We start from the raw sequence: 25,600 nt of genomic DNA, 5'->3' as shown, positions 1-25,600 counted from the left end.
AAAAGGTCAACAAGGGGAAGATGGATAATTTGTTTCTGCTCCACAGAACAGTCTCAACATCATGTTTTTGGGTGAGAACAAAGGAAGGACTGTCTAACCCCCCATCTCTGTTTATCTGGTTTAGGGGATGTACTTACAGCTCCATTTAAAAACTTAAAGCAAACCACATTCAGAAGGCAGAGAGAAGTAGTAGAGATTTGGTCAAATATGTGTATTTTTATATTTCTCCACATTGCTAATACCTCCAATAATTTTCAAACGTAACTTCATACTGTGAAATAACAATATTCATATGTTTGTAGAAAACATCACCATACACATATATGAGACCGGAATGTATGCAGTGTCTATGTACTGTTGTACTACAAATTCCTTGACTTCTTAGTAATTTGTTTCAAATTTACTTACACTTATTTGGTAGCTATAAATGGTTACTAATAAAAATTGAAAGATTTAGGGAAAATCCATCCCTATATAACATACATTGCATATCACAAACATACATCACGGAGACCTTTCGATCGGTTATTAAGTATGGTTTAAAACGGTAGTCAGCAGTTGCCCCAGGATTTGCTAGAAACTGTTCACAAGGCCAATCTTACATAAAATGACCTGTAAACAAGATCTTTGACTTTTCCCAGCTGGGCATGTGAGAATGTAACAAGTCTGCAAACCATGATATGTATTTTTGGTTATTTTGCTAACATGCAGATTTAGATCCTTTATGATAAAAGAACGAAGAGAAGAATAAGTCCTGATCTAGTGAGTGAGTCTGTCTGGCGGGCGGCATCCTTTCTCTACTGACTAATATGTGCAAAGTCTCACTGTGACTGAAGAGTAAGACAGCTTTTATCAATTTTGTTAACTTACTGCATTTTAGAAGACAATCTCAGATGTTATTGAGAATTTAAATATTTTGATATATTAAGAATCATTCCCAAAATATAGATGTATATGTCAATGTATATAATATGCTTGTGTGTATGTGTATGTGTGTGTATATATCTTAAATATTTTTACCTTTGGGATTTTACAAAAGGTTGTTCTTATAAAGAAATAAAATTGGCTTGTGAATTTAGTATCATTAGAGAAAAATACTCCCAAATATTAAAACACAGAATTATTGCTAAATGATTTAACTATTAACTACTTTAACTTAAAAGCTGATATTAACTGTAATATCTATTCTAAGGACTGAACACATTTAGTCATTGAAAATTAAATGTGTTTGGGTCACACAACTATATAAAACACCAAAAACAGGAAAATGTAAGTATGTAGTGTATATACTAGATACTGTTTATTTAGATCCAGACTGTTAGTTAATTAAGTCAAGTTGAATCTGTGATAAGTACAGAAAAGAGGAAAGGAAAGAGAAGAGAAGAAAGAAAATACCAAGGTCAAGTAAGACAAAAGCAAAAGCCTTTGGCTTTATATGTTTCCCTTTTTTTTGAAAGTAACAGCACTATCATTTTGCCATTGGTCTATTTGCTATTATTAATTTAAACAGGAGTGTTGTTCTAAGCTGTAGTTACAAACATGGAGAACCCTTGTTCTCCTGGCTCTCAGTGTGCCGTTAGTTCGGTGAACCCAACCTCAAGGTATACCTGTAAGTTCATTTTTAATGGTGGGAAAATTATAGTTACCTGGAAGTCTTATTATCCTAAACGAGGCTATGAGTGTGAAGTGGAAGACACACAATAACAGGAATAGTCTAATACATTTTAGTTCTATTCTCTTCCCACTTGCTCCTCTCACTCTCCATGTAACATATTTTTATTCCGTTAAATATTTCCATCAAATGACACAACTGGAATGTTCATAAAGCCAACGATAATTTAACTTCTATTTATCTCTGACCAGCAAAACCTGTGTCACAAATTTACATAAAAGGTTAAAAACACTTCCCTTATCAAAACTGTTTTCCCAATTTTGGTCTGGAGATTTATAGTAGTGGTCCATCCTGGGATATCTTGATCAACCATCTGCACCCATGAATTTCACACTTGTGATAACTGCCACATTTCCAAAATCTGGCGGCTAAAATTCATACTTATTTTAAAACTCTTCCACCAATCTCCCTAACTCTTAGAGCTAAGATTTTCATCTGACATTGATTTTCGGATTTCATTGCTACAAGGGAAGAGTCTTATCTCAAAAATTCATACACTGAACACTAGACCATTTTGTAAAAATACTTTAGCTCAAGCATCAAAAACAGTGACAGGGAACAGCTACTCATACGGAGATGCAGTCTTGTGTGAATTCCAATAACTGAGACATTTTCCTACAGATTGCAGAATATAGACACTGAAAGTTCTATCTGCTTGCATCCTATGCTATTTCATGGGTAAAGGGAATTTAACATAATAGATGGGAAATGACAATAAAAATCATAGATCAAAGAGGCTTAGTAAAGGTAATATGCATTTATGGCATGAAAACAAGGTGTACTTATTCATTGCTATGCTTCTATTTTAACCATGAAGGCTTTGTGTATCCAATGACAGAGCTTTGTCATGAAGAGAAAACTTAAATATGATAATTTGTTTAAATTCCAGACCTCATTTAAAATCTAGTTTAAGAAAATTTTCAAATATGAACTATTTTCTCTAACATTTGCATGGAAAATTTTTATGTAGCTTGGAAGTAGTCATTAGATCACACAAGGATCAGAAAACCTGGATCTGATTCCAGTGCTATCACTAGCTAGCTCTGTGACCTAGGGCAAACTCCTCCTTCTTTATTGTCTTCAAGTTACGCCTCAGGAATATGAATATATAATCTCTTGGTCCCTGATGGCCAAATAGGCTGCAAATATTTTTTGACTTAAATACTAGCTTAGAGTAGTTAACCTTGCAGTTTCTGAAACTGTGTTGCTGAGGTTATATTCCAGATCCATTAATTACTACCTGTGTGAACGCAAGCAATTTCATTGTGCCTCAGTTTCTCTATCTTTAAAATGGAAGTTATCATGGGATTGTTGTCAGAATTAAATGAGCTATATTTTAATGATTCAAATATGTAAACTTTCTTACAGTTTAGCAGAACTTAAAGTGGGATATATATTAAGGAAATCATATATAAGCACTTATCAGAGTTCAACCAACAACATTTCTTCTCAATGATAAACCAAAGTGTGGCATGGTTATACTAAGCTGTTTTACACTAACATCTTAACATCATAGATTAGACAAAATTTGGTAATATATATTAAGAGCCTGTAATGTCTGCTACAAAAATTACCCATTAGCTGATACTAGCATTCCTCTAGGAGTGAGGAATTAAGGAATTAAGGAATCTAAGTTAAGCATGATGGGCAAAGTGTGATAATTTAAGAATGATTAAAACTTTGCTGGTCATATGGTGTTGGTTTTGTTTTGTACATAAAGTTGTAATAGAAACTTAATAATTTCATTCAGATGAATCAGTAGTTGATAAAACACATGACTTTCTACTTGAACAGTATAGCTTTATTCAATTAAATATTTTTATGATAAAAAAGACCTAACATGTTTTTTGTTTACCTTAGTAAGGTGATTATAAATTGTAAGAAAATAAAAAATCAATAATATATTCACCAGACTTACCACATTATTCAATATAAAGAGAAAAAATATAACAGCATAGCACAGGAATCAACTTTGTAGGGTATAATCACCTACCATTATTAATTCTCAAAAATTATTAATATTAGATTAATAACTTTTAAGGAACTGATTACTGAAATTATACCTTTTGTTATTAGTCTATGGACATTAAGCATTAAGCAAATACCCTATCTTGTAGAATGTTTTTTGCAAGTTTATTCATTTATTTTAAGAGAGAGAAAGACAAAGAGAGAGAAAGAGAGAAAGCACAAGTGGAGAAGGGGCAGAAAGAAAGAGAGAGAGAGAATCTCAAGCAGGCTCTGTACCATAAGCATGGAGCCTGATACAGGGCACAATCTCATGAATGGTGCGATCATGACCTAAGCCAAAATCAAGAGAACACTTCACCAACTGAGCCACCCAGGTGCCCCTTACAGAATGCTTTAGAACACTCCAAAGCAGGAATTACTTCTGTCTTCAAGTTTTATTTTCTAAGAAACATCATAGATTTTCTCTCTGCATTTAAAAAAAAGTGTATACTTAATAAATTAGGTATAAGGAAAAGCCATTTAAACTAATCAAGAACAAAATGTAAATCATGGCCAAATATACTAATGAAGAGCTTGAAACAGACCCCAGCATGGAGTATGTACCACAAACATATCAACTGCCAATGTCATTATCTTTATTTAGTATCACAGACCACTAGAGAGAGATAGGATCTTAGTGATGACCTAATCTAAAAGCATTCAGACTATAATGGGCCTGGAATATGATGGTTAAATGAGAATTTGTGGGATAATTTTTAAAAATAAGTTGTTTACTTTCTTTTGTTTATAAGTATAACACAATAGATTTACTCTCACTGTTCTTTGATAATTGGAATAATAATATAAGTCAACATGATAACTTGGAGTATGATTTTTTTTCTTATCCATGTTCTCTAGACAAATAAACTCTGTACAAACTGTTCTTGCGTGTTGGACTTTGTAAACTATCTAGGGAAGAATAAAAATACCATTCACAGAAAACAACTTTAATTTTGGTTTATTTAAATTGTCTAAAAAAAAGTAAAGAAATCTTTGGGATTTCAATGGCTTTCAGAACATTCTGTGTGGGATTTGTAAATATTTACATGAGTTTTGTTTGTGAATGGAACTTACTTATTTATGTTATAGAATAAGTGTTCTTGTGTCATTAGATGAAATAAGGGTGACTCATGAGAGAAATTTCCATGTTCTACACACTTGAAATATGCACACTAATGAACATAAATCAAAAGGTTAAATTATAGTTCTTCTCTCAACTGTCAAGTGATTGAGATTTTGGAGAAAGAGAGAATAAATAAAAGCCAAATAAGGAGAGGAATATATGCTATAGGTAAGAAGGATAAATAATTAGATCCACACAAAGGAAAGAAAAACATGTGAAGGAAGTATTAGGAGATAAAACTGTCCAAAATATCACTTTATCCTTTATCCATCTCAATGAATGGTTTGCTAAACAAAGTTGCTTACTCAATAAAATTTCTATTAATCAAAGTAGTTTCTCTGACCTACATTACTACTGGGAGTTTTGAGAATGATTGATGCCTTTACTTGGCAAAAACAAGTATAAAAAAACCTGTACTGGGGCACTTAGGTGACTTGGTCCTTAAAGTGTCTGACTCTGGATTTGAGCCCAAGTCATGATCTCACGGTCATGAGATTGAGCCCTGCGTCAGGGTCCACACTAAGCATTGAGCACACTTGGGATGCTCTCTCTCTCTCTCTCTCTCTCTCTCTCTCTGCCCCTCCCCCACATTCTCTCTCACTCACAATAAATAAATAAATAAATATTTTTAAAAACAACTCTGTACTACTACTAATAGTCAAAATATTTTCAATACCTTTAAGGAAATTGGGGGAGAAAACTAGCTTCAATGAGAAAATAGAATACACACTAGTAACCACATATATATATATATATATATATATAAATATGCATATGATCTATCCATCCATCATTTATCTACAATCCATATGTTATGACTACAGAAATACATGGAACAACTATGTATGTGTTAATATTAGAGTTAACTATTGAAACACAATTCCTTAAAAACGATCTTAAAAAACTAATCTACTGTATAATATGAACATACTTAACACCACTGAACTGTAACTCTAAAATGATTAAAATGGCAAATTTTATGTGTTTTATAGCACAATTTTAATAAATTAAAAGGAAGATAATAGATTTTTGCAACCAGTCCTGTTAGAATAACTGGTACTGGAATAGTCTTCACAAGATAAAAAAAAAACAAAAAACAAAGAAAGAAAGAAAGAAAGAAAGAAAAGGAAGAACAATAAAAAATGTGGATCTTCTACATTTTACAGTGGATGGACTCATTAAGATAAAAGAAAGAAATTTTTATTTTAGATTCAAAAAATGATTAAGTAAAGAATCAAGACGAGAAAAGGTAAAAGAAAGAAAAGATTAATAAAAATTCCAGTTAACCTGATCATATTAAGCAATGTTGTCTTCTCTATCTTCTCTAAGTAGAAGGTATGAAGAAAATCAATATTTCAACAAATATATGTTCATATCTTTTATCTCAACTAATAAAAACGTACCAATTAAGAATCTTTAACTCCAAAAGAGAGTTAGTTGCTTATTACTTACTCCAAAAATAGGTAATAATCAACACTTTGCATTCAATGATAGGAACATCAAATTTAATAGCTGCACTGTTACCAAAGAAGAAACATATTATTGTTTGCTTTTTGTTCTAAAGTTATTTAAGTTGTTTAAAAAGTACTAGTATAAAACTATGAACATAAAAGATGATGGCAAAGAAAATGTTTATAATCATTTAACTCAGACTATCTACAATCACTAGGAAAATGCAAATTTCTCAGTACTAACATTGTCTCTATAGAGATATGGCATACCTCGTAATGGCTTTCTTCATTCTCCTGAATGTGGAAACCCGCAGAGCTGGGACATTTCTGAGGAGTGACAGGAATATGGTCACTTTTGCTGTGTGAGTTACACTGAAAGAGATTACCAAATAATTGTGACAAACTACTCCACATTCAGGGTGTTTTTCGAGAGACATGGTTGTTTGCTAAAAGCCTAGTTAAAGGAGCACCATTTGAACTAGCAACTGTCTACACGCATAGGTGCGTGCATTAATATGCAGCCTTTACCAAAAAAATGTTTTAAAAATCCCCAGGAGAAACAAATTGTCAAAATGTTTTAAGTGAAGCTAAAGAAATCTCCACTGTAGTTATTTTATTTTTACCCTTTCTTCTTTAAGCAATATTTTCTTATTATGCCTATGATTTTAGTAACTAAATCTTATACATATGTAGGGAAGACATGGTGCTACTCTTTATGTGATGCATCATGCAAGTTCTTGATGTATACCATTACATGTCGGCACAGTTCTTATTATTTTTCCCACTTACAGATGAGGAAAATTAGGCATACGAAATATACTTCTCAAGGTTGGGCTGCTACCAGCTTTCTGGGACCAAGCCCCACATCTTCTCTACTACATGCATGGCCTTTATAAATAATACATTTGAAACAGCCAAAATTGAAAAACTAAAAGTTTAAGGTCTTAAAAATATTACCTCACCCAAATATCAAACTTCTTTGAAACAAGGTAGCTAAAATGATTTATGTGGGAAAAGATGTGAATTGTGGTATGTAAAATATTAAATTATGGCTTGGACTTTCTCCATGAAAATATTAAAATGGTTGTTTTCCATATTCCTTACATGATTTTATATGAAAATAAGGTATTATTCACTTCCTGTTATCCTTGCTTCCTTCTTTCCTCAATCTCTTTTTAGATTCAAGGCAATGAATATTTTTAAGTATCGCTGTTTGGCCACTTATGAAACATAACATTGGAATTTCTAAGGTTTCTACATTAATAAATGATAGTGTATGCCTCCCATAAGATGTTCACCATTGGCATACAACCTTTCCTCTCTTATATGACTGCAACATATGCACAGATCTGTATGACATACGTAGGGAAGACAATATTTTTTAACACTAGTATGCCACATTTCAATTAGCTGGTGAAATTTTACTTTTCCCATGCCAAATGTATTAGAAAATGACTTTCAAAAACATTTTAAAAAGAAAATTAATTTTAGAGTTTAGTATAAGTACTTTTCCCATGCCAAATGTATTAGAAAATGACTTTCAAAAACATTTTAAAAAGAAAATTAATTTTAGAGTTTAGTATAAGTTTAGTATGTTTTTACCTCAAGACTACTACTGTATATATTTAAATCTATTTTTAAACACATTACATTCCTTAAGACTTTTTATTTTTAAATAATTTTAAACATGGAAAGGTGGGGGGGGGGGGACACCAAAAAAGAATTCCAGGATTCCCTTCATTACTATTTCAAATATACCAATTAATTATCTCATTGTTCGTTGGTTTAAGGAAAATAGCGATATGACAGACTGACTAGTTAGAGATGCCTCTCAAACCCAAACCCAAACACTATTTTGTTCCTGTCTTCTGTGCAAACAGTATCATTTCAACCCTGTTTAAAATTTACCTCCTCTAGGAACTTTTCATGAGTAAGTAAACTCATAGCAATATGAGATAGCAAAAGCCATTTTAACCTCTCCTTGCAACCTAAGTAACTTTTAGGCATAGTCTGTAAACTGCTGCCCTGCTAGTATTAACTCTTGGCATGTGCCTAAGTTTGTCTGAACAACTTCACTGTTACTTAGGAAGGACTCTCTCTCTCTCTCTCTCCACAATAGCTCCCTTACCTTTCTAAAGAAAAACAACAACAACAACAACAACAACAACAACAAAATCTTAGACCTTAAAAGTTATTTTCATCTGTCATGTTCTTAAACATTTACTCTTTCAATTCCTGTCCCTAGCCTATCTTTTCATGCTGTTTAATCTTTTTTAAAACATCTCATGTATTATGCAGTTTTTCTCCCTAGAAACATTTCAGTTCCTATGGTTTGGCAGTGGCTCTCAACCCTGCCATATATGGGAATCACCTGGGAAGTGTTAAGATATTTCAGTAACTGAGCCCTACCACACACCAGATAAATTACAGCTCAGTTAAAAACATTTTTTTAAATACTTGGGTAATTCTAATGTGCACCCAGAATGTAGAATCCCTGGGTTAACGTTTCTTTGTCTGGTGATCAGCACCAAAGTAAATTTTGGCCTCACACCTCTTTTGATCTAATCTCTTGCTCTATAGTATTTGTTCTCCCTTTTCCTCATTTAATCCATCATATATTACATGCTTTTTTTCAGGTATTATATCATAATGCCTCTGAACCTGAAAAATATCTCATATTTGTATAATATTTTATACCTTCACATGCAAGATTTTATATATTATCTACCAGAAACCTTTGCAGAGAGGTAGAAACATAAACCTTTTTTCACAGATGAGGAAGACAGAGGTTCAGATAGATTCAGTGCCCTTCGTGCATATATTCACCAAGTGAAAGAATTCCTAAGTGACAAGACTCGGGTCATTTCTCCTCTGCCATATCTCCCTTAAGGGATTTGCTGATTTGCTCATTGATTCACATATTCTATTCGACTTGTTTGTTCAGTTTATTGAGTGCATGCTATGTGTCAGGATTTTATTGGTTCATTAAGATACAGCATTTAATATCTGTAATCTCACTCTGGCAGTGAAACCATACCTAGAAATGAATAGCCCTAATGATATGTAAAAATGCCACATGAAAATACGCACAGGTTGCTAAGAGACAAAACAGATAGAATGACTAGACTCCTGGGTTTGATACTTGGGAAAAATATGGAAAGATGGGCCAGTGAAGGAATCATGGTGAGCACACAGTCACAGTAGACTGAAGAGCACTTGGTCTGCAAGCTGCAAGGATTTTGACAGTGCCTTAACCATGGACCCTGTGAGAACTCATTTGAGGATAGGGACAGAAGTTATTAGAGCATTATATTCAATAGTGGATCCAATGATGAGAAGTTACAGAATCAGGCTTAACATTAAGGGAAGACTAGCAAATAAGAGGATCGGTGCCTCACAGGGGAAGTGCCGAGAATAAACTTTAGTCATCATCCTCTCTCTCCCAAATCCAATAAAGAAATATAAGCAAACTGAGTGTGTCTGCAATAGGACCATGATGCCTGAGTAAGTCCCTCCATCCCAACAAGTTCTCTACCCTAAGACTCTCCTGTGTCTAATTCTGGAGCAGTCTGTTTGCAGAGCAGTGAATGGTATCAAAGGAAAAGTTTAACCCACTTTTCTTGCCTCAATTTTTAAAAATTTTCAAGTGTTATGATGTAAATAGCCTCTGGGGATTATAAATCTATGAGCCAGAGGAAAAAAAAAGAAATGAAAATTTAAAATAACACTATAAACAATATTTTGAGACCAAATATTATAAATAGCCAAAACCTTAAGGAAACAAGTTCTTAAGTGAAGAACAATTTAATCACTATGAATCCGTTCTAACAAGTTTCTATTTCGAGAAGAGCTATAGCCTGAAATGGAAAGAAGATTTATTATAAATGTCTCAAGATTTCACCCACTAAAATTTTTTTTCTGTTTGTCGAATTTTATATGAATAACTCTATAATGAATTATGGTTAAGATGAATTTGCTAAATCAGATTTCATATTGCAGACAAATCACTTGAGAGGTCGAGAGCTCAATAACAACAATCATATTATATGGAAATCACTGTAAATACATTTTGTACTTTAAAATCCATTTGATGTTTTCTATTACCTACAGTTCATAGTCTTAATTTAATATGTGGATAAATTTTGCTTGCCCAAAACACCCACTGTAGTTCTTGGGAAACTGTCATCTGCTACCTACAGAAATGCCTACTCAAAAACAAAAGAGAGAGAGAGAGAGACAGAAAAGAGAAAAAAGAAAGGAAATACCTATTCATACTTGCTTCACAATCAGGAATATTAGCTGTATAATTTTTGACAAATTTCTGCGAAGGGACTTCAGAGCCATGATAGCAAGAGAAACATATCAACAGCAGCAAAAGCAACAAAAGATTAATGAAAAATCACATAAGTAAGACCCAAAAAGGTGCAAAACAGGTTTGTTTTGTTTTGTTTTTCTGGGGTTTTTTTCATTTTCTACCCAACTCTATAGTATCAACAAGATGTCCTTTTATTCTAATCCTCCTCCTAACATCTAACAAAATCAAAGTTGTTTGCTGAAATTCAATGGCACTGTTATAAATTTTGTGCAATCATTACAGAGGCAGGAGCCCTATAATCTGTGCTACAGGCTTCATTAAATAATGATTCCATTTGTTAAAAACTGCCACTGAAAATGTTATTCCTACCCATTTTAATAAATTATTTTTATGAAGAATTGTAAACATTCTTAAATTTTTGATTAAAAAGAGCTCTGTGGTGAATAAGATATTGACATTTACAAAAAAGAACTTAAAGAGCTGTCAGTACTTTGTGTCTTCAGCATCCGTCCATTCCATTCCTTTCGAGGACCCATATGGGTCCGGTTTCACTGCACCCATTCCACTGACACTACTCTGTCATAACCACCGGTGATTTCTACGTCAGTAACTCAAAGAGTGATTCTCAGGTCTCATCTAACGTGACACAACTGATAATTCCTTTCTTCCGGACATATTTATGTCTCTAGCCTTCCAGGACACCACATACTCATGGTTTTCTTTTTACCTCTTGTGTTCTATTTCTGGTATCATTTAACTGTTCATGTTGTTACTGTTGATGTAAAAAAAAAAAAAAAGAACTGCAAAGTATAGAGAAATTGATGTCTGAGTACTTTCTCAGAAAATATCTTCCTAAAATACATTCTCAGATAGACACATGACAATTTCTTATTTATAAGCAGATAAGGGAAGGACTCTTATACTTTCCTAGAAATGCTTACTTCAAAGAGCATATTTTATGAGTATTTCTAGAAACTGATGAAAATCTATCGTTTAAGAGATCCATAGTATAGATTCTTACCATTTTGAATCACTTACTGTCCTGAAACCTGTGTTTCAAATTAAGAAGCCTAGATCCTGGCTATTGACAGCCTTCTAATATCTTCTATATATCTGTCTCCAATGGTTTATTTTCCTGTCATCATCAAATATAATTGGAAAACAAAACTAAAATGCACATCAAACTGTGGTGAACACAAAGGTATTCAGTTTCGGTAATAGGTATTTTGATTTAAAATTGGGATACACGGGTGACTCAGTTGGTTAAGTATCCGACTCTTGATTTTGGATTAGGTCATGACCTCATGGTTTGTCAGATGGAGCCCCACATGGGGCTCTGCACTGACAGCATGAAGCCTGCTTGGGGTTCTCTCTCTCCCTCTCTCTCTTCCCCTCCCCTGCTTTTTCTTTCAAAATGAATAAATAAAATTAAAAGTAAATAAATAAAACAGTAGCATAATAAATTTTAAAACACAATGCCATATAAATACCTATTCAAAAAACAGAAATACAGATGACCAGAATATATATCAATTTCAAGGTGAGATTACTTAAATAAGATGAGAAACAAAGATAGACCATCAAAGGATTCAAAAGGAATGTCAACTATACCTGTAGAATACAGGGAATCTATTTATTTTTTAATTGTTTGTTTTGGGGCACCTGGGTGGCTCAGTTGGGTAAGTGTCCAACTCTTGCTTTTGGCTCAGGTCATAACCTGACAGTTCGTGTGTTCGAGCTCCATGGCAGGCTCTGAGCTGACAGTGGGGAGCCTGCTTGTGATTCTCTCCCTCTCTCTCTCTCTGTCTCTGTCTCTCTCTCTCTCTCTCTCTCTCTCTCTCTCTCTCTGTCCCTCCCCATCTCTCAAAATAAATAAACTTAAAAAAATTGCTTGTTTTGCCAATCTCTTTTTAAAAAGAGTATTTTTCTTTAAAAATTGGAAACAGAAATGTCACAAAATATTAACATGTCAATTCTGGATACCAGGGACCTAGGTATTTTTCTAAATTTTTCAAATACCTGAATATACATGAGCACATAGAAAAGGGATTAGCATGGTTTTGTTAAACATTTCAATAAAATTTTTGATAATGACTGTAAAACAGTTTTAAAAGCCAAAAAATCTTGAAGTTGTGCATCTTCAGAAGTAAAGACCATGTAGTTGTTAGGGCCTTTCTGATTTGGCTCAAGGTCAATTCTTCCCTTCTCAGTAGAGAATGTCTCTCAAAAGCCAGGTGAGGAACATGCTGATTTTTCCTTGTCTAGTACTAAAGCATAAAGGTCTTTCTCTACTTCCTTTAAATATAGTTTTGCTTTTCTTCACTTGACGAGGGAACATGATTATCCTGTTGACAGTTTATCAGGAGAATGTAACATAATGCCTCCAGCACTGCTAGGAGTTTAATAGGTATTTAAAGGGAAATTTTTAAGTGAAATAAAATAATAAATGAATAAATGAAAGATATTAGAGTGACTTATATTCACCTAGATTATTTTGGCTTCCAACTCTCTAGGTGATCATTTCTTTGTAGCTGTTCTTTTTCCTTTTTTTTTTTTTTTTTTGGTTTGATTTGGTTTTTGGTTTTATTCCCAACAGACACATTCATTCCAATTAGCATCCCAAAATTAGTATTTTTGTCTCACAGCTGCTGTCACAAAAATAAGGTGCACAGGTAGCACAGACTGAGAGTAGCTGTGGTAGAAACATTAAACAAAGCGGTGGTTTTAGTCTTCGTGCTTTGTTTCTGCAACTGGACCCTTAGAAACTCACGGCAGGAAGCAACTTCCTCACAGTAATCTCTTACCTAAGGGAATAAATTTGAAGTTACTTACTATGTACATGAACGCATAGCTTCTGTTCCACAGCTCCATCCTGCAGCATTTCCCTATTCAGGAGACTTTGCCAAGTCCAACTTTGGTCTTTCCAGGGCAGTACACCACCCCACAAGCAAGTGGACCAGGATCTGGCTCAGAACTCCCGGAACTGACCCATAACCCCTATCACTTTGAGTAAATTCCCCCCCACCCCTCTCACAATCCCCATTCCATACCTCCTTTCTGTCCAGAGACATCATTCTTTCTTCTTGAAGTCTCAAAATTACCCCCTCCCTCTCCTTCTTAATAGCACTTTTTGTGTTCCCTATCCCAACAAGCTTTTTCATATTTAATCCAGGTATCCAGAGAGCCAAGGCAGAGAGAGGTGGTCACCACTGCTCAACAAATAGCCAAAAGTTGACTGTTCCATATGGGATTCATGAGAAAACAAAAGATGACTCTATGTAGTCTTTGTCACAGGCCAAATACCTTCAATTACAGTTCCTTGTGACCAAGTGAAATTAACAATTAAAAAAATTTATTTCTAATGGTGCATTTTGTTGTTGCAAGTAGATCATGTTTAAAGCATTTGTAGAAACTTTCCCTCAATTTACTACATTATTTAAAAAATTTTTTAATGTTTTATTTATTTTTGATACAGAGAGAGACAGAGCATGAGAGGGAAAGGGCCTGAGAGAGAAGGAGACGCAGAACTAGAAGCAGGCTTCAGGCTCTGAGCTGTTAGCACAGAGCCTGACGCGGGGCTCAAACCCAACAATGTGAGATCTGACCTGAGTCGAAGTCGAAGGCTTAGCCAACTGGGCCACCCAGGCGCCCCACAATTTACCACGTTATGATACACTAAATGAAACCAGTTTGTTCCCAGTCAACATACAAGGAATACTTTATAACCAGAAAAAAATCTTAACAAATCTGTTTAAAAAAAAAAGAATAGAAAAAAATCTTAAGAACGTGAAAGTAAAGTCTGAGGAAATTCAGTAGGAGGTCAAACAACAGACGAAACATTTTATTTTTTTATTTGTTTAGAAATTTCTCTGTCCTACACTATTCCAAAACTTAATGGTCTCTATCACCAGCTGGCTGACATTTTTCAAATAATTCTAACAAGTTAATAAAATGTATAGGTGCCAAGTACCGTAACCAAGAAACAGCTTTCATTCAATGTGTTACTGCTTAAGCAACACTTGAGAGCAATCTGTTGCCATAAATAACTTTGGTTACTATAAAGGTTTAGCAACTCAGTATATTGTCCATTTCCTGAGAATGCTTTCTCCATTGATTTTCCTTCTGCGCTATGACTTTCAAGGCTTTTCTTAAGGGGCTATTCACAAATGCAGAGAAAGAGGTAGAGATATATTCCAAAAATAATCATTCAGTTTTTTTAAAGGCTGCATTAGGCTGAATTTTGTTGTCTTTTGTCCAAAAAAATATATCATGAAAGTGAGAAGAAAGAGAAAAATAATTTTCAAGTCTTGTAGAACTTTTGATAATTCAATTAAGAGTTAAACAATAACATTTTATGGCAAAACTCCTCAGTCGGTTCGCTCAAAATAAATTGAAGAGCAGAACTCTGTGCACTGAACATTCAGTGTGCCAAAGCTTTCTCAAGGTGCGACAGTGCCGGGTCCATGGGATGACAAAATTTTGCTAAGTAAATGAATACCTAAATAAGCCCATATATTTTCTCACATCTGGCTGTAAATTCTTCATGAGCAATTACTACCAAGCTCTTTAACTTAACATAGATAAACTGGATACAATTTCAAGTCATTACTCATGAAGAACTAGCAATGTAAAACCGCCTTTATGAGGACCACAAATCGTAGCTGCTCTGTGCACATTACGACACTTCTTCAAATGCTTCCTGGAAATTATGTTATATTAGAGTTTTAGGAACCTTTTTTGAACCAGTTGCTATAGGTGGGTATAGAAATAAAATTCCTCAGAAAGTGTACTTCAAACACTAGTGTTCTCTACTTTAAAATTTCTCCATTGGTCCCTTCTTTGTACCTTGCTGTAAAGCCATTTCACAAGAGCAATAGTACATCCAAAGGTTTCACATTACAAAAGGATTCCATGTCCTATGGTTTGGGAAAAGACCTATTAATGCCAGTTGACACTGCACGTTGTAACTTAATTATGCAGTTAAGGAAACGATGCAAGTAATGGAGGCTTTCACAACTCCACATACACTTAAGAGAAATGATAACTTCTGTCCAAAGATATTTCAAGTAATACAAGAACAGACATTTTCAATATCAGGATTGATCAGGATTATTCATGCTTTATTTTTATTCAAGGCAACTGTTTCAGCATTTTATGTAGTTCATTTAAGTTTATTTCATTATATGTCATATTAAAATCCCTGAGACAGGAGTTCTGAAAGAGTACCAAATACTTAGTGCTAAAACCAATTTATTAGTAAACAACAGTATTGATGTAGAACATGTTCCATTAATCGCCATCAAAATGCACAGAAAATTATATGAGCCAATGATGTAGCAGAGTCCTGGGACACAGTGACAGGCTTTCCATCCTTACAGAGATGGCCCATTTGTGAGTAGCATGTACACGTGTGCACACACACACCATGATTGTAAATACGTTTCATGTGAGTGATTCATAGATTTTTTCACAGAGATGATTGCACATATTTGTATTTGAAGTATTTCTAACATAGAATTACTTTCATTAATATTACAAGTATTATATTTTTCTAAAAGATTTTTCCCTTAAATATATAAAGTGTATATTTTTTATCAAATTTTGAAAGTGTTATAAATAAACCACATATTTTACTATACTAAATTAATATATATAATGTCTAAAAAATGTATCCGTGAGTTTAGGGGTAAAATATTCCTGAAAAATAATCTTATCAAGAATTATATATTGAGGAGCGCCTGGGTGGCTCAATCGGTTAAATGTCTGGCTTCGGCTCAGGTCATGATCTCACGTTTCGTTGGTTCAGCCCTGGGCCGCGCTCTGTGCTGACAGCTAGCTCAGAGCCTGGAGCCTGCTTCAGATTCTGTGTCTCTTTCTCTCTATGACCCTCCCCTGCTCGCGTTGACTCTGTCTCTCAAAAATAAATAAAAAAACATTAAAAAAATTTTTTAAAATAAAAAGAATTATATATTGAAATTTTTGTAGTAAAGAGAAATATTTAAAAACTTGGACTGAATATAATTTCCAATAGTAGGACTATGTCTATTTATCATGAAAAATGCTTTCCAAAACTAAATATTTACCATAATATTAGCCTTGCATGCCAGTCTTTAACAACAGCCTTCAAATCAACCTTAGTCAAAGAAATCAGACAATAAATTTAGAGATTCAAATCTAGAGTGTTTTAAAGTGAATTCAAAATTCAAGGCTCTGCCAGGTATTTGAATATTATTTTTTCTAGGCAAATTCTTAAAGAAGTTCAGTGATTTATTATACTTCTCTTCCTGGAAAGTCTTCTAAAACAGACCCAAAGCTGGTACCTATGGTATTAATAACATATACAGAGAGAAGAGAGAGGCGAGCACACTATGATTTTTTATAGTACACTAATAATAAATGCTATTCTTTGAATACATAATTTTAAGATGTATTTTTATAAGCTGAGTTTTTCAGTTTTGATTTTAATTCCCTTATGTAAATTGTACAGTATCTAAATTTGTGTGAAATTTTTTATCTATTTAATGATTTACAGTGTTCTAGAATACACTGGAAAGTGCCACTTGATCCTTGGGGGACTTAGATATGACTCCCATCCCTATCACTATTTGTTTTTATCTGTAAAATGGGAAGTTTAGAGGTTAGATCTCCTCTACCTCTCCATTAAAAATGCAGTATATACATGAGATGTTATTAGATACATTACCCAAAACTTAGTAGACATTTTTTCCAAATACCAATCTCTAAATTTAGATCTTCATAAAATGGTGTAAACAATTCACTTAATAAGGAAACTGCAGGAAATTAGAAAGTTTACCACTGATTCCATTATAACCATTTGTTCTCATCTTGTTGACAGCTTTGAAAATGTGTGTGGCTATATTAAAATGAAAGGAAAACTTTTAACTCTCATGTTCCATATACATCTTTTTTATCATGAAGAGAAAAAAATCCCTACTATCAAAAGTCTGAGGTTTATTGACTATACTTCTACTTTCTGTGTAGAAAAAGAATTGGAGCTTTGGGTAATTTCTGAAATACTTTAGAGTATTTAGGGCCAAAATTAAAGTTATATATATTTTAAGAAACAAAACCAAGTCACATGAGAAACATGCTCACTTTCAAGGTTTTAAACTGGTCTTATTATAGGTTTGGGCTGAGAATCCCTGAAGGAATGTATTTTCACAAATAAGGAAAATCTATAGATGTAGTCACTACTAATAGAATGCATCTTTTGAATTGCTTTATCTCCAAGGTCTGAACTAAAATACGGTTGCCAAAACCACTTTACTGTTTATCTTTAATCCTCAGGTCATAGAACTGTAACACTTAGATGACTCTCTAAAACACTACCACTTCTTTGATTTATCCTTATGAAATTGGTCCCCTGGTGATTGGAGGTATAAAAATAAACCAGAAATAGATTATATATTCATATAAAATATCAATTTTGAAAATTTATATTAATAAATATGAAGCATAACTAGGACATATTTATTTTCTGAGTAAGAAAATGATAAAGCATATGATGCAATACTCTTTAAGAAACATGTTAAATGCTATAAAATTTATGATTTTTATAAATTCTCCCTAAGAAACATACCCATTTGTTCAGCAAACATTTCTCAATAACCTCCATGTGCCAAATACTTTTTAATGATTTGGTTAAAAGAATACAATTAAGAAATAATCCTTGTCCTCAAAGAGTTGACAGTATTTTCAATATGGTCATTTTTGTGAACTTTTTATATTCCCAAATACATATCTCCAAATAGAAGGGAAAAGAGAATACAACTTGAAAAGAATAGGAATGGAAGGTGGCATTTTCATAGCGTTTCCTCTCATTTAGTGTTTTTTTAGAAGAATACAGAAGGACAGCTTATTGTTAAAAAAAAAAAATAAGCTAATTTTGTCCTACAATGGTATTACAATAAATATTGTACTCCAACTAAATAAGGATTAATATTTAAGTTCATGATAGTACTGGAGGATGGGCAATATTTAAAGGTGATTAAACCATATGTAGAGAACATTTTATTTTTTAATGTCTGTTTATTTTGAGAGAAAGAAAGTGAGGATGTGTGCAGGAGGGGCAAAGAGAGAAGAATAGAGAATCCCAAGCAGGCTCCACACTGTCAGTGCAAAGCCTGACCCGAGACTTGATCCCAGGAACTGTGAGATCATGACACCTGAGTTAAAATCAAGAGTCAGATAACTTATTGACTAAGTCACCCAGGTGCCCCTGGGTGTTATGAAACATTTCTCTTGATATTAATAATACTGATAACAGAAATACACTTCCAAACCAAGGAAATATATGATTAAAAAATAATTTTAGGAAAAGAGAACAAATGTATCTGTATCCTAATTACTGTGTCTTAACCTAAATTCAGTGCCATTGAAGCATGGCATCCTGTGATCTTGTATTAGCACTCTATGACAATTTCAAGCTCTTTTACGAAGATTTTTTGATTCAACTTTAGATCATGGGGTCTGACAAGAATGAGTAGGCTTTTTCATTCCCCTTCAGTGAAATAACAAAGACTCTGCTGGACTATTTACACAATAGTTTTCTTATCGTGTTGATTACCAAGAGACCCAAAATAGAGAATGAGATCACTAACACTAGTTTATGTTGATCATCTTATCTCACTGTAGCAAGATGTTAAGTTAATCTTGCGATTCATAATGTTATACAGTAACCTAAACAGCTATGGGACACTTTAAAACCAAAATATAACTTTTGTCCAGCTCTTCAGAGGCAGGAGCTTATAGGATGTGTGTGCGTGTGTGTGTCTGTGTGTGTGTGTGCGCGCACACACATGCATGTCTGTGTATCCATAGAGAAGCAGAAGGAAGCAACCAGATAAGGTGGTTGCCTTCTTTTGAGACTCAACATGAAAAGAAATAAGAAATCAGAGTAAATATGATTCATACTCCTGACACTGAGCTCAGTAGTTCTGAATCCCTCTTTGCCTTTCTTTTAGCCTCTGCTCTTTTGAAGTTCTTTTAGGTATCTTTTTTATTCCTCAGTGGCACTGAAACTCTTTTCAGAGCTTGGAATCTGGGCTTGAAAACTGTGCTTGCAAGTAAGGATTTGTAGCAATTCCCTTCCTTTGGGTGACTTCAACATCTGATAGGCTTATTGAATGTTAAAGCTGAAAGGAATGTTAAAGATTTTTAAATTCTATTATCAATGAGGAAATTAAGGCACAGAGATTGACCCAATGTCAAATATTCAGAGGCCAATAGATGACATATTTTGTTTTGGATGACGTAAGACATAGAATAGAAATTATGTTAATTCCTTTTAATATAATTGAAGCAGAAAGAAATGCAGCCATATTCTCAATCCTATATTTTAAATTATAGGCTTACAGAGTTTAAAGGGACCTTTGAACCTAGTTCATTATATTCTTACAAATTGCCTAGGTCACTCCCAAGAAAAAGACTAATAACAAAGATACATCAATAGACTGAAATTAGAGACTCTAGTTCATTCAATCTAGATACAGCCATTCAATTTAATAGGAAAAAAAAATCTCCCTAGAAGGGACTTATAACCAAATCTCAAGAAACCATCTGCTTAACTCAATATTCAAATGTATTCATAAAACATATCTTTCTCAGTTCAACTCTAAATATCCATGCTTAGAATCGGGGAGTTAAAAGGGCCAATCAGATATTCAGGAAAATCAGCCAAAAAAGAGAGTCTCATGAATTTAAAATCAAATACTATGAGAAATATGTGTTTGAATATGGCCAAAATTATAGGTCTATGTATTGTAACTATATATGTAATTTATACATATAGTTTAAACCCTTTTTCATTATTGGTTGATCATGAGTAAGGCTTGACTGAACTTTACCAACTTGTGTTTTGTGCTTTTAAACTAATTGACATTGTACATATCTTCTCAAAATACAGAATATATCTTTTCCAATCTTATTCCCTCGTGAGCTTTCTAAAGCAGAGAAGTATAGAAATTTGTCCACAGTCTTATTAAAATAAATAGCTAAACACAACAAGAAAACTTTGCATAAGAAGGAAAAACTCATTCACACAAAAACACCAAGTAAAGGACACATTCAGCAAATATTTACAAACTTTTAAATAAGCTATAGAAAGTACCCATGAAAGAAAACAAAACTTCATTTTCTGCTGCTCATTAAACTGAAACTTGCAAATAAAGTTTTCTTTGAAAATTAAAGTAACAACCCACTTTTCCCTATTTCACATGTTGAGCATCGAGTAACAAAACATATACTTCACTTGTAGAAAACTTTATCCAATCATTGGATGGTTTATGTTGATTGCAAGTTGGACAAAACAACAACTACTGTTCGATTTGTTCTTCATAAACAGAGTATAATTTAAGATGAAATTCCATAAAACCAGGCCTTTGGGAAGGTGTTACATGTAAAGTAGGGCTCTCTTGCCTCGTACGTGGTATTAAGTGCAGGATAGTAAGGACCAAAAACGTCTTTCAGCTTTCGCCATCCTTCACTAGCCTGAGCCAAATGACTCACCACATTCTAGACACATTTTGTATTTTAAATCCTTTTTGAAACATCACCACTAATGAGTTATTTGATTATCATAATCAGAAACACTAATCACTACAGTCTTGATGAAAATTCAGACATTATCTCAAGAGGGCTCTGGTCCAATAAATGTGTTGACGTGCTATTTGTTTTTATGATGGTTATTCATTGTGATTCAGTGTAAAATAAGTTTATGAAAAAGAAGTGACAAACGCTTGGTGTGGGAATCCAATATAAACAGAAAGTATGTAAGAGAAAATCTACCAGAAGACCCCTTTTAATTTCATTACAAGGTTAAATAAATATACAAATATTCCTATACTAAAGTGTTCCCAGAGTAATACTTCTCTTTATTTATATGAACAATTTTGTAAATGTAAAGCATCATGTTTTCACTTTAAATTATGTGTTTTAATAAACTACTTAAGACAGCTCCCTCTACTATACCCAAATATTCTGAAGAGACACCCCAACATGCAGGACACATTCACCTCTCTCCCATTCCTTCTTCTGTACAACCTGGCACATTAGAAAACCACCTAAGACACTCAGACAAGCAAAATCTAATATGATCATGTCTTGTGCTGAAACTGGTATGCCATGCTATTAAAAAAGAAAGAAAGAAAACATGAGTTCTTCTTCCCCAATGCTTTCATGGAAATGGATATCAAGATGAAGAAAAGAAAGTCTCAGTTGGTGACTGAAGTTGAAATTAAAGGCTTGGAGTGTACAAGGTCCCAGTGGCAGTCATGTATAAGTGTGACATTGTACATTGCACATTGTACACACAGAGGAAGTAAGCAGATGTTTCCAGAAATGCACAGGTGCCAAGTATAAAAGAAGAGAAAGGGACACAGTGAGTGAGACACACAGAAATACACGGAGAAAGTACCTCATTTATCATTCTCTGTTCCAGTTTAGATAAGAACTGGACTGTTCTTCATTTTCTCTCTTTGGCTTCCAGGTGACTTATTTTGAATCTAGCTGGTGTAAATGAATTTCTCTTTCTTATAATCACAAGTGTCTTCATCATCAACTTTTATAATTGTACATATTATACTTTATTATGATTTTCCCCCTTAAATCGACATGATTAAAGCCATTTTATTTTTCTTTTTGAGAGAGAGACAGAGAGTAAGGGAGGGACAGGGAGCAAGGAAAAGAGAATCCAGCAGGGCATGGGCTGACAGTGAAGAGCCTCAACAGAGGGCTTGATCTCATGAACCATGAGATTATGACCTGAGCAGAAATCAAGAGTCAGACACTTAACTGAGCCACCCAGGCCCCCCAAAACTTTTTTTTAACTTTACTTTATGTTACCTTATTACTCTACCTTTGCAGGAAAGGGTAAGACAAGTAAAGGGAAACATTTTCAAAAAGAAGACAGAATGTGTCTTAATTTATCATTTTAACAGCTTTTTATAATTGTTATGGTAATAATTTTCACTAGTTTTCCCCTCTTGAAAAAAAAAGCACAGAAGAATGTACCTAGGTATCAGATGGATGCCCCATTATTTCCATTTTATCCTGATAAGACCACAAATATTCCTGACATGCCAAATAGATTTAAATCTAAATAATGATGTAACTTTATCAGTTAATTTACTTATAATAAATCAAAGTCTCAGATTATTTTCAACCCTCTCTCTTCTACATATTTCTCTTGTTTGGCACTTTGGAAAGCGTATTCTATGGTCAAATCCCTAATTCCTCAATTATGCCTCATCTTCCTTAACATTTGACAAAAACTATACTCTTGGAAGGCCTTCACTCTTCTTTCTTTCCCTTTTCTTATAATGTTAATCTCTTTTCTCCTCAGTAATTCTCTTCATTTCAGTCTCTTTGACTGTTCCTTTCCTACTGGAAGCATCTTTTATGTTGGTATTGGTCAAGTCCACATTTTTTGTTAGTTCTTATTTCTCTGAGAAACTTCATGTAGTTCCATATCTTTAATTAAGTCATATACATGTTTAAGTGATGCTACCCAAATCTGCTGCTTCAGAACCAATTATTTTCCTATGCTCATTGTGCAATTTCAAATGTTTGCTTCATACTCCATCTAAGATTCCTTCATTCATCTTAAACCAACTCACCTAAGGTCCAAGTTATTGGCTTACACCCTCCTTACTCTTTTCCTTTTGCATCCATAACAAATATAACTTTTGAACATTCATTTCTCTGAATAATAATCATGTGTTTTTGTGCCTATTTTCCCGTCGATGTTCTAGCGCCACGCACAGTGTCTAGCAGGCTGTATATTCTTGAAACTGTTTTTGAATTAAAATATTCAATATTTTCAATTTCAAATTCTACTTTCGAACCACGAAATACATTGGCATTCACAGAACTCCACAGATCTGCTACAGCTAATTGGAAGTATTGAATATTTGGGACTGTTTCACTCAGACAGGTTGGTTTCATGCAGGCAAAGTCTTCAGAGTGTTTGCGTGGAAAAGTCCTTGTATTCACTGTAACACCATGAGCAAGTGGTTATGTCCTGATGGGGCTAATGACCCCTTTCCTGCCTGTCAAGGAAGGTGGCTAAGAGGCTTAAATAAGACAATTAGATGTGAAAGAATTTGAAAACAATGAGGGGCTATAAAAATCAGGTTCTGTTCATTAATATTAGCATTTAAAATTACATACAACATGTTCCATCTATTCCTTATTCAGTTTTAAAGCTAGCATGATGTTCATTTTTTCAAAACAACAGGTCAGGGCAGTGTTTTAACATTCTTTTCCTTCTTAAGTATAATCATATAACTGATAATATGTCTGCTTCCTAGAATAATCTAAATACTATGCTGTCTCTGTCCCCGACAACTCTTTCAAGAATAAACATTGGCACACTATTGTTCAGAAGGACATGTGCTTAAGATCTAAACACTGCATTTTCTTATATACTCTCTGCCTTGTAAGAGACTTGATTTAACAAACCCACATATTTTAAGATGTGTACTTTTAACTTTTACTCAAGAATGATAGGAATAAAAATTCCCCCCTCCTGTATTTTCAAACAAGGTATGCAAAATAAGAATTTAAGGAAATATTCCAAAATGAATTTAGTTTCCTGATAAAGTAAGGAAAAATTAACAGCATGCTGATTGTCACTAATTCTCAGGACTTTCATCACAACTTTCTGAAAATTCCTGAGCTGCAGCATTAATCTCCTTGAAAGGGAGACACTCAATTTACAGTGTATTTTGCATGTCCCTAAACAAGTCTTGAATGATGAATTTCACTGTCTGACTGAGGTGGTTTACCTCAGCACATAATTTCTTATATTAATAACCTTCCCCTCAGGAGCTGAATGACCTTCTATAAATACAATCCCTTCATTCAATCAAAAAATTAAAGTCTGTAACCACCTCGCAATTCATCATTGTTTTTATAGGCAATTGTTGAAGCAGAAACAAAACACATATCCCCAGTCCTCAACCCATGTAATGCAAAATTATGCAGCCTTCTGCACTTACGTAACATGGATATATTGAAAATTATGTAGCATTTTGTGTTTCAAATCAATTCTATTGAGTGAATTCTTGTTTCCAATGAGCCGTAATTTTCAGGAAAAAAAAATAACCCCTTTCCAAAATCAAAGGCATCCTAAAACAATAACCTCCTGAATGTTTGCATATTTTCAATCAGTATTTTAAAAATGCCTCTTCATATGAATGCGTCAACAATTATGGTGAACCCAGATTATAGAGTTATTCTTGGAATCTGCAGACTACAATTTACATGAAACTAAGAGCGAATCTCAGAGTTCAGTAATGGAGGCTTCCTCTCTGAGCAAGACTGATGAGTGTTTGTACTGAATTTCATTATGCATAAAGATCGTAAAGTATATACTCAACAAACTGGCATAAGTTCTTAATTCAGCTTAAAGATCTCTACCTGAAAAACACAGTCTAGAGCAGATAATAGAGTTATGTCAGAGACTTCTCTGGGAAACCAGGAAAGTTAAAAGGCTTCAGGTGATTAGTAGATTTCCAAAGTGAATGAATGAGGAATATTGGATAAGCATTCTAAAATTCGATATTATTAACTACATTTAATTATTGTAACTAGGGAAGCAGAGATTATATTTATGTAAGAAATAGGATTTTTTTAAATACTAAAAATCAGCCTCACATTCAGACTAGTTCCTATTGTCAGGCAGACTACTAAATCAACATGAACAGGTTCTACTGGTTAATCCAGTTGATAAAACTAAGGGGAAGGGTTACCTTTATTGCATATGGTCCTCTCATATCAGGTAAGTAATCTTTATTTTACCAAAGCTATATACAGACAAAATCAATTTTGGTAGATGACCTAAAATGTGCCACATAAACACACACATAAATTATGTAAATATATACTTTGTGTAAATCAAGACAAAAGCACATATTCAGACCTACTGGACAGGTTGGAAAGACTAAAACAGCATTTCTCCTTCAGAAAATTGGACCTCAAAGGAAGACTTCATGTACCAAAAAAAAAAAAAA

General features: G+C 33.7%; 1 protein-coding gene across 6 annotated transcripts in view; it reads right to left on the bottom strand.

The window, feature by feature from the left end:
* Positions 1-25,600, bottom strand: part of PCDH9 (protocadherin 9) — an 886,464-nt gene that overhangs the window by 551,599 nt on the left and 309,265 nt on the right. For 2 of the 6 annotated variants that reach the window (XM_029936626.1, XM_029936629.1), the window contains exon 3: positions 6,524-6,625. The exons of 2 other annotated variants lie outside the window; for them this stretch is intronic. In XM_029936626.1, coding sequence (XP_029792486.1) covers positions 6,524-6,625 — 102 coding nt within the window. Of the gene's footprint in view, positions 1-4,024; positions 4,107-6,523; positions 6,626-25,600 lie in introns of those variants that run through there. 2 more of the 6 variants (XM_029936631.1, XM_029936627.1) reach the window with 2 other exon arrangements.

Source organism: Suricata suricatta, chromosome 4 (assembly GCF_006229205.1).
Source record: "Suricata suricatta isolate VVHF042 chromosome 4, meerkat_22Aug2017_6uvM2_HiC, whole genome shotgun sequence".
Taxonomy (NCBI): Eukaryota; Metazoa; Chordata; class Mammalia; order Carnivora; family Herpestidae; genus Suricata; species Suricata suricatta.
The sequence above is the reverse complement of the archived record's forward strand: the minus strand, read 5'-3'. Positions and strand labels throughout refer to the sequence as shown.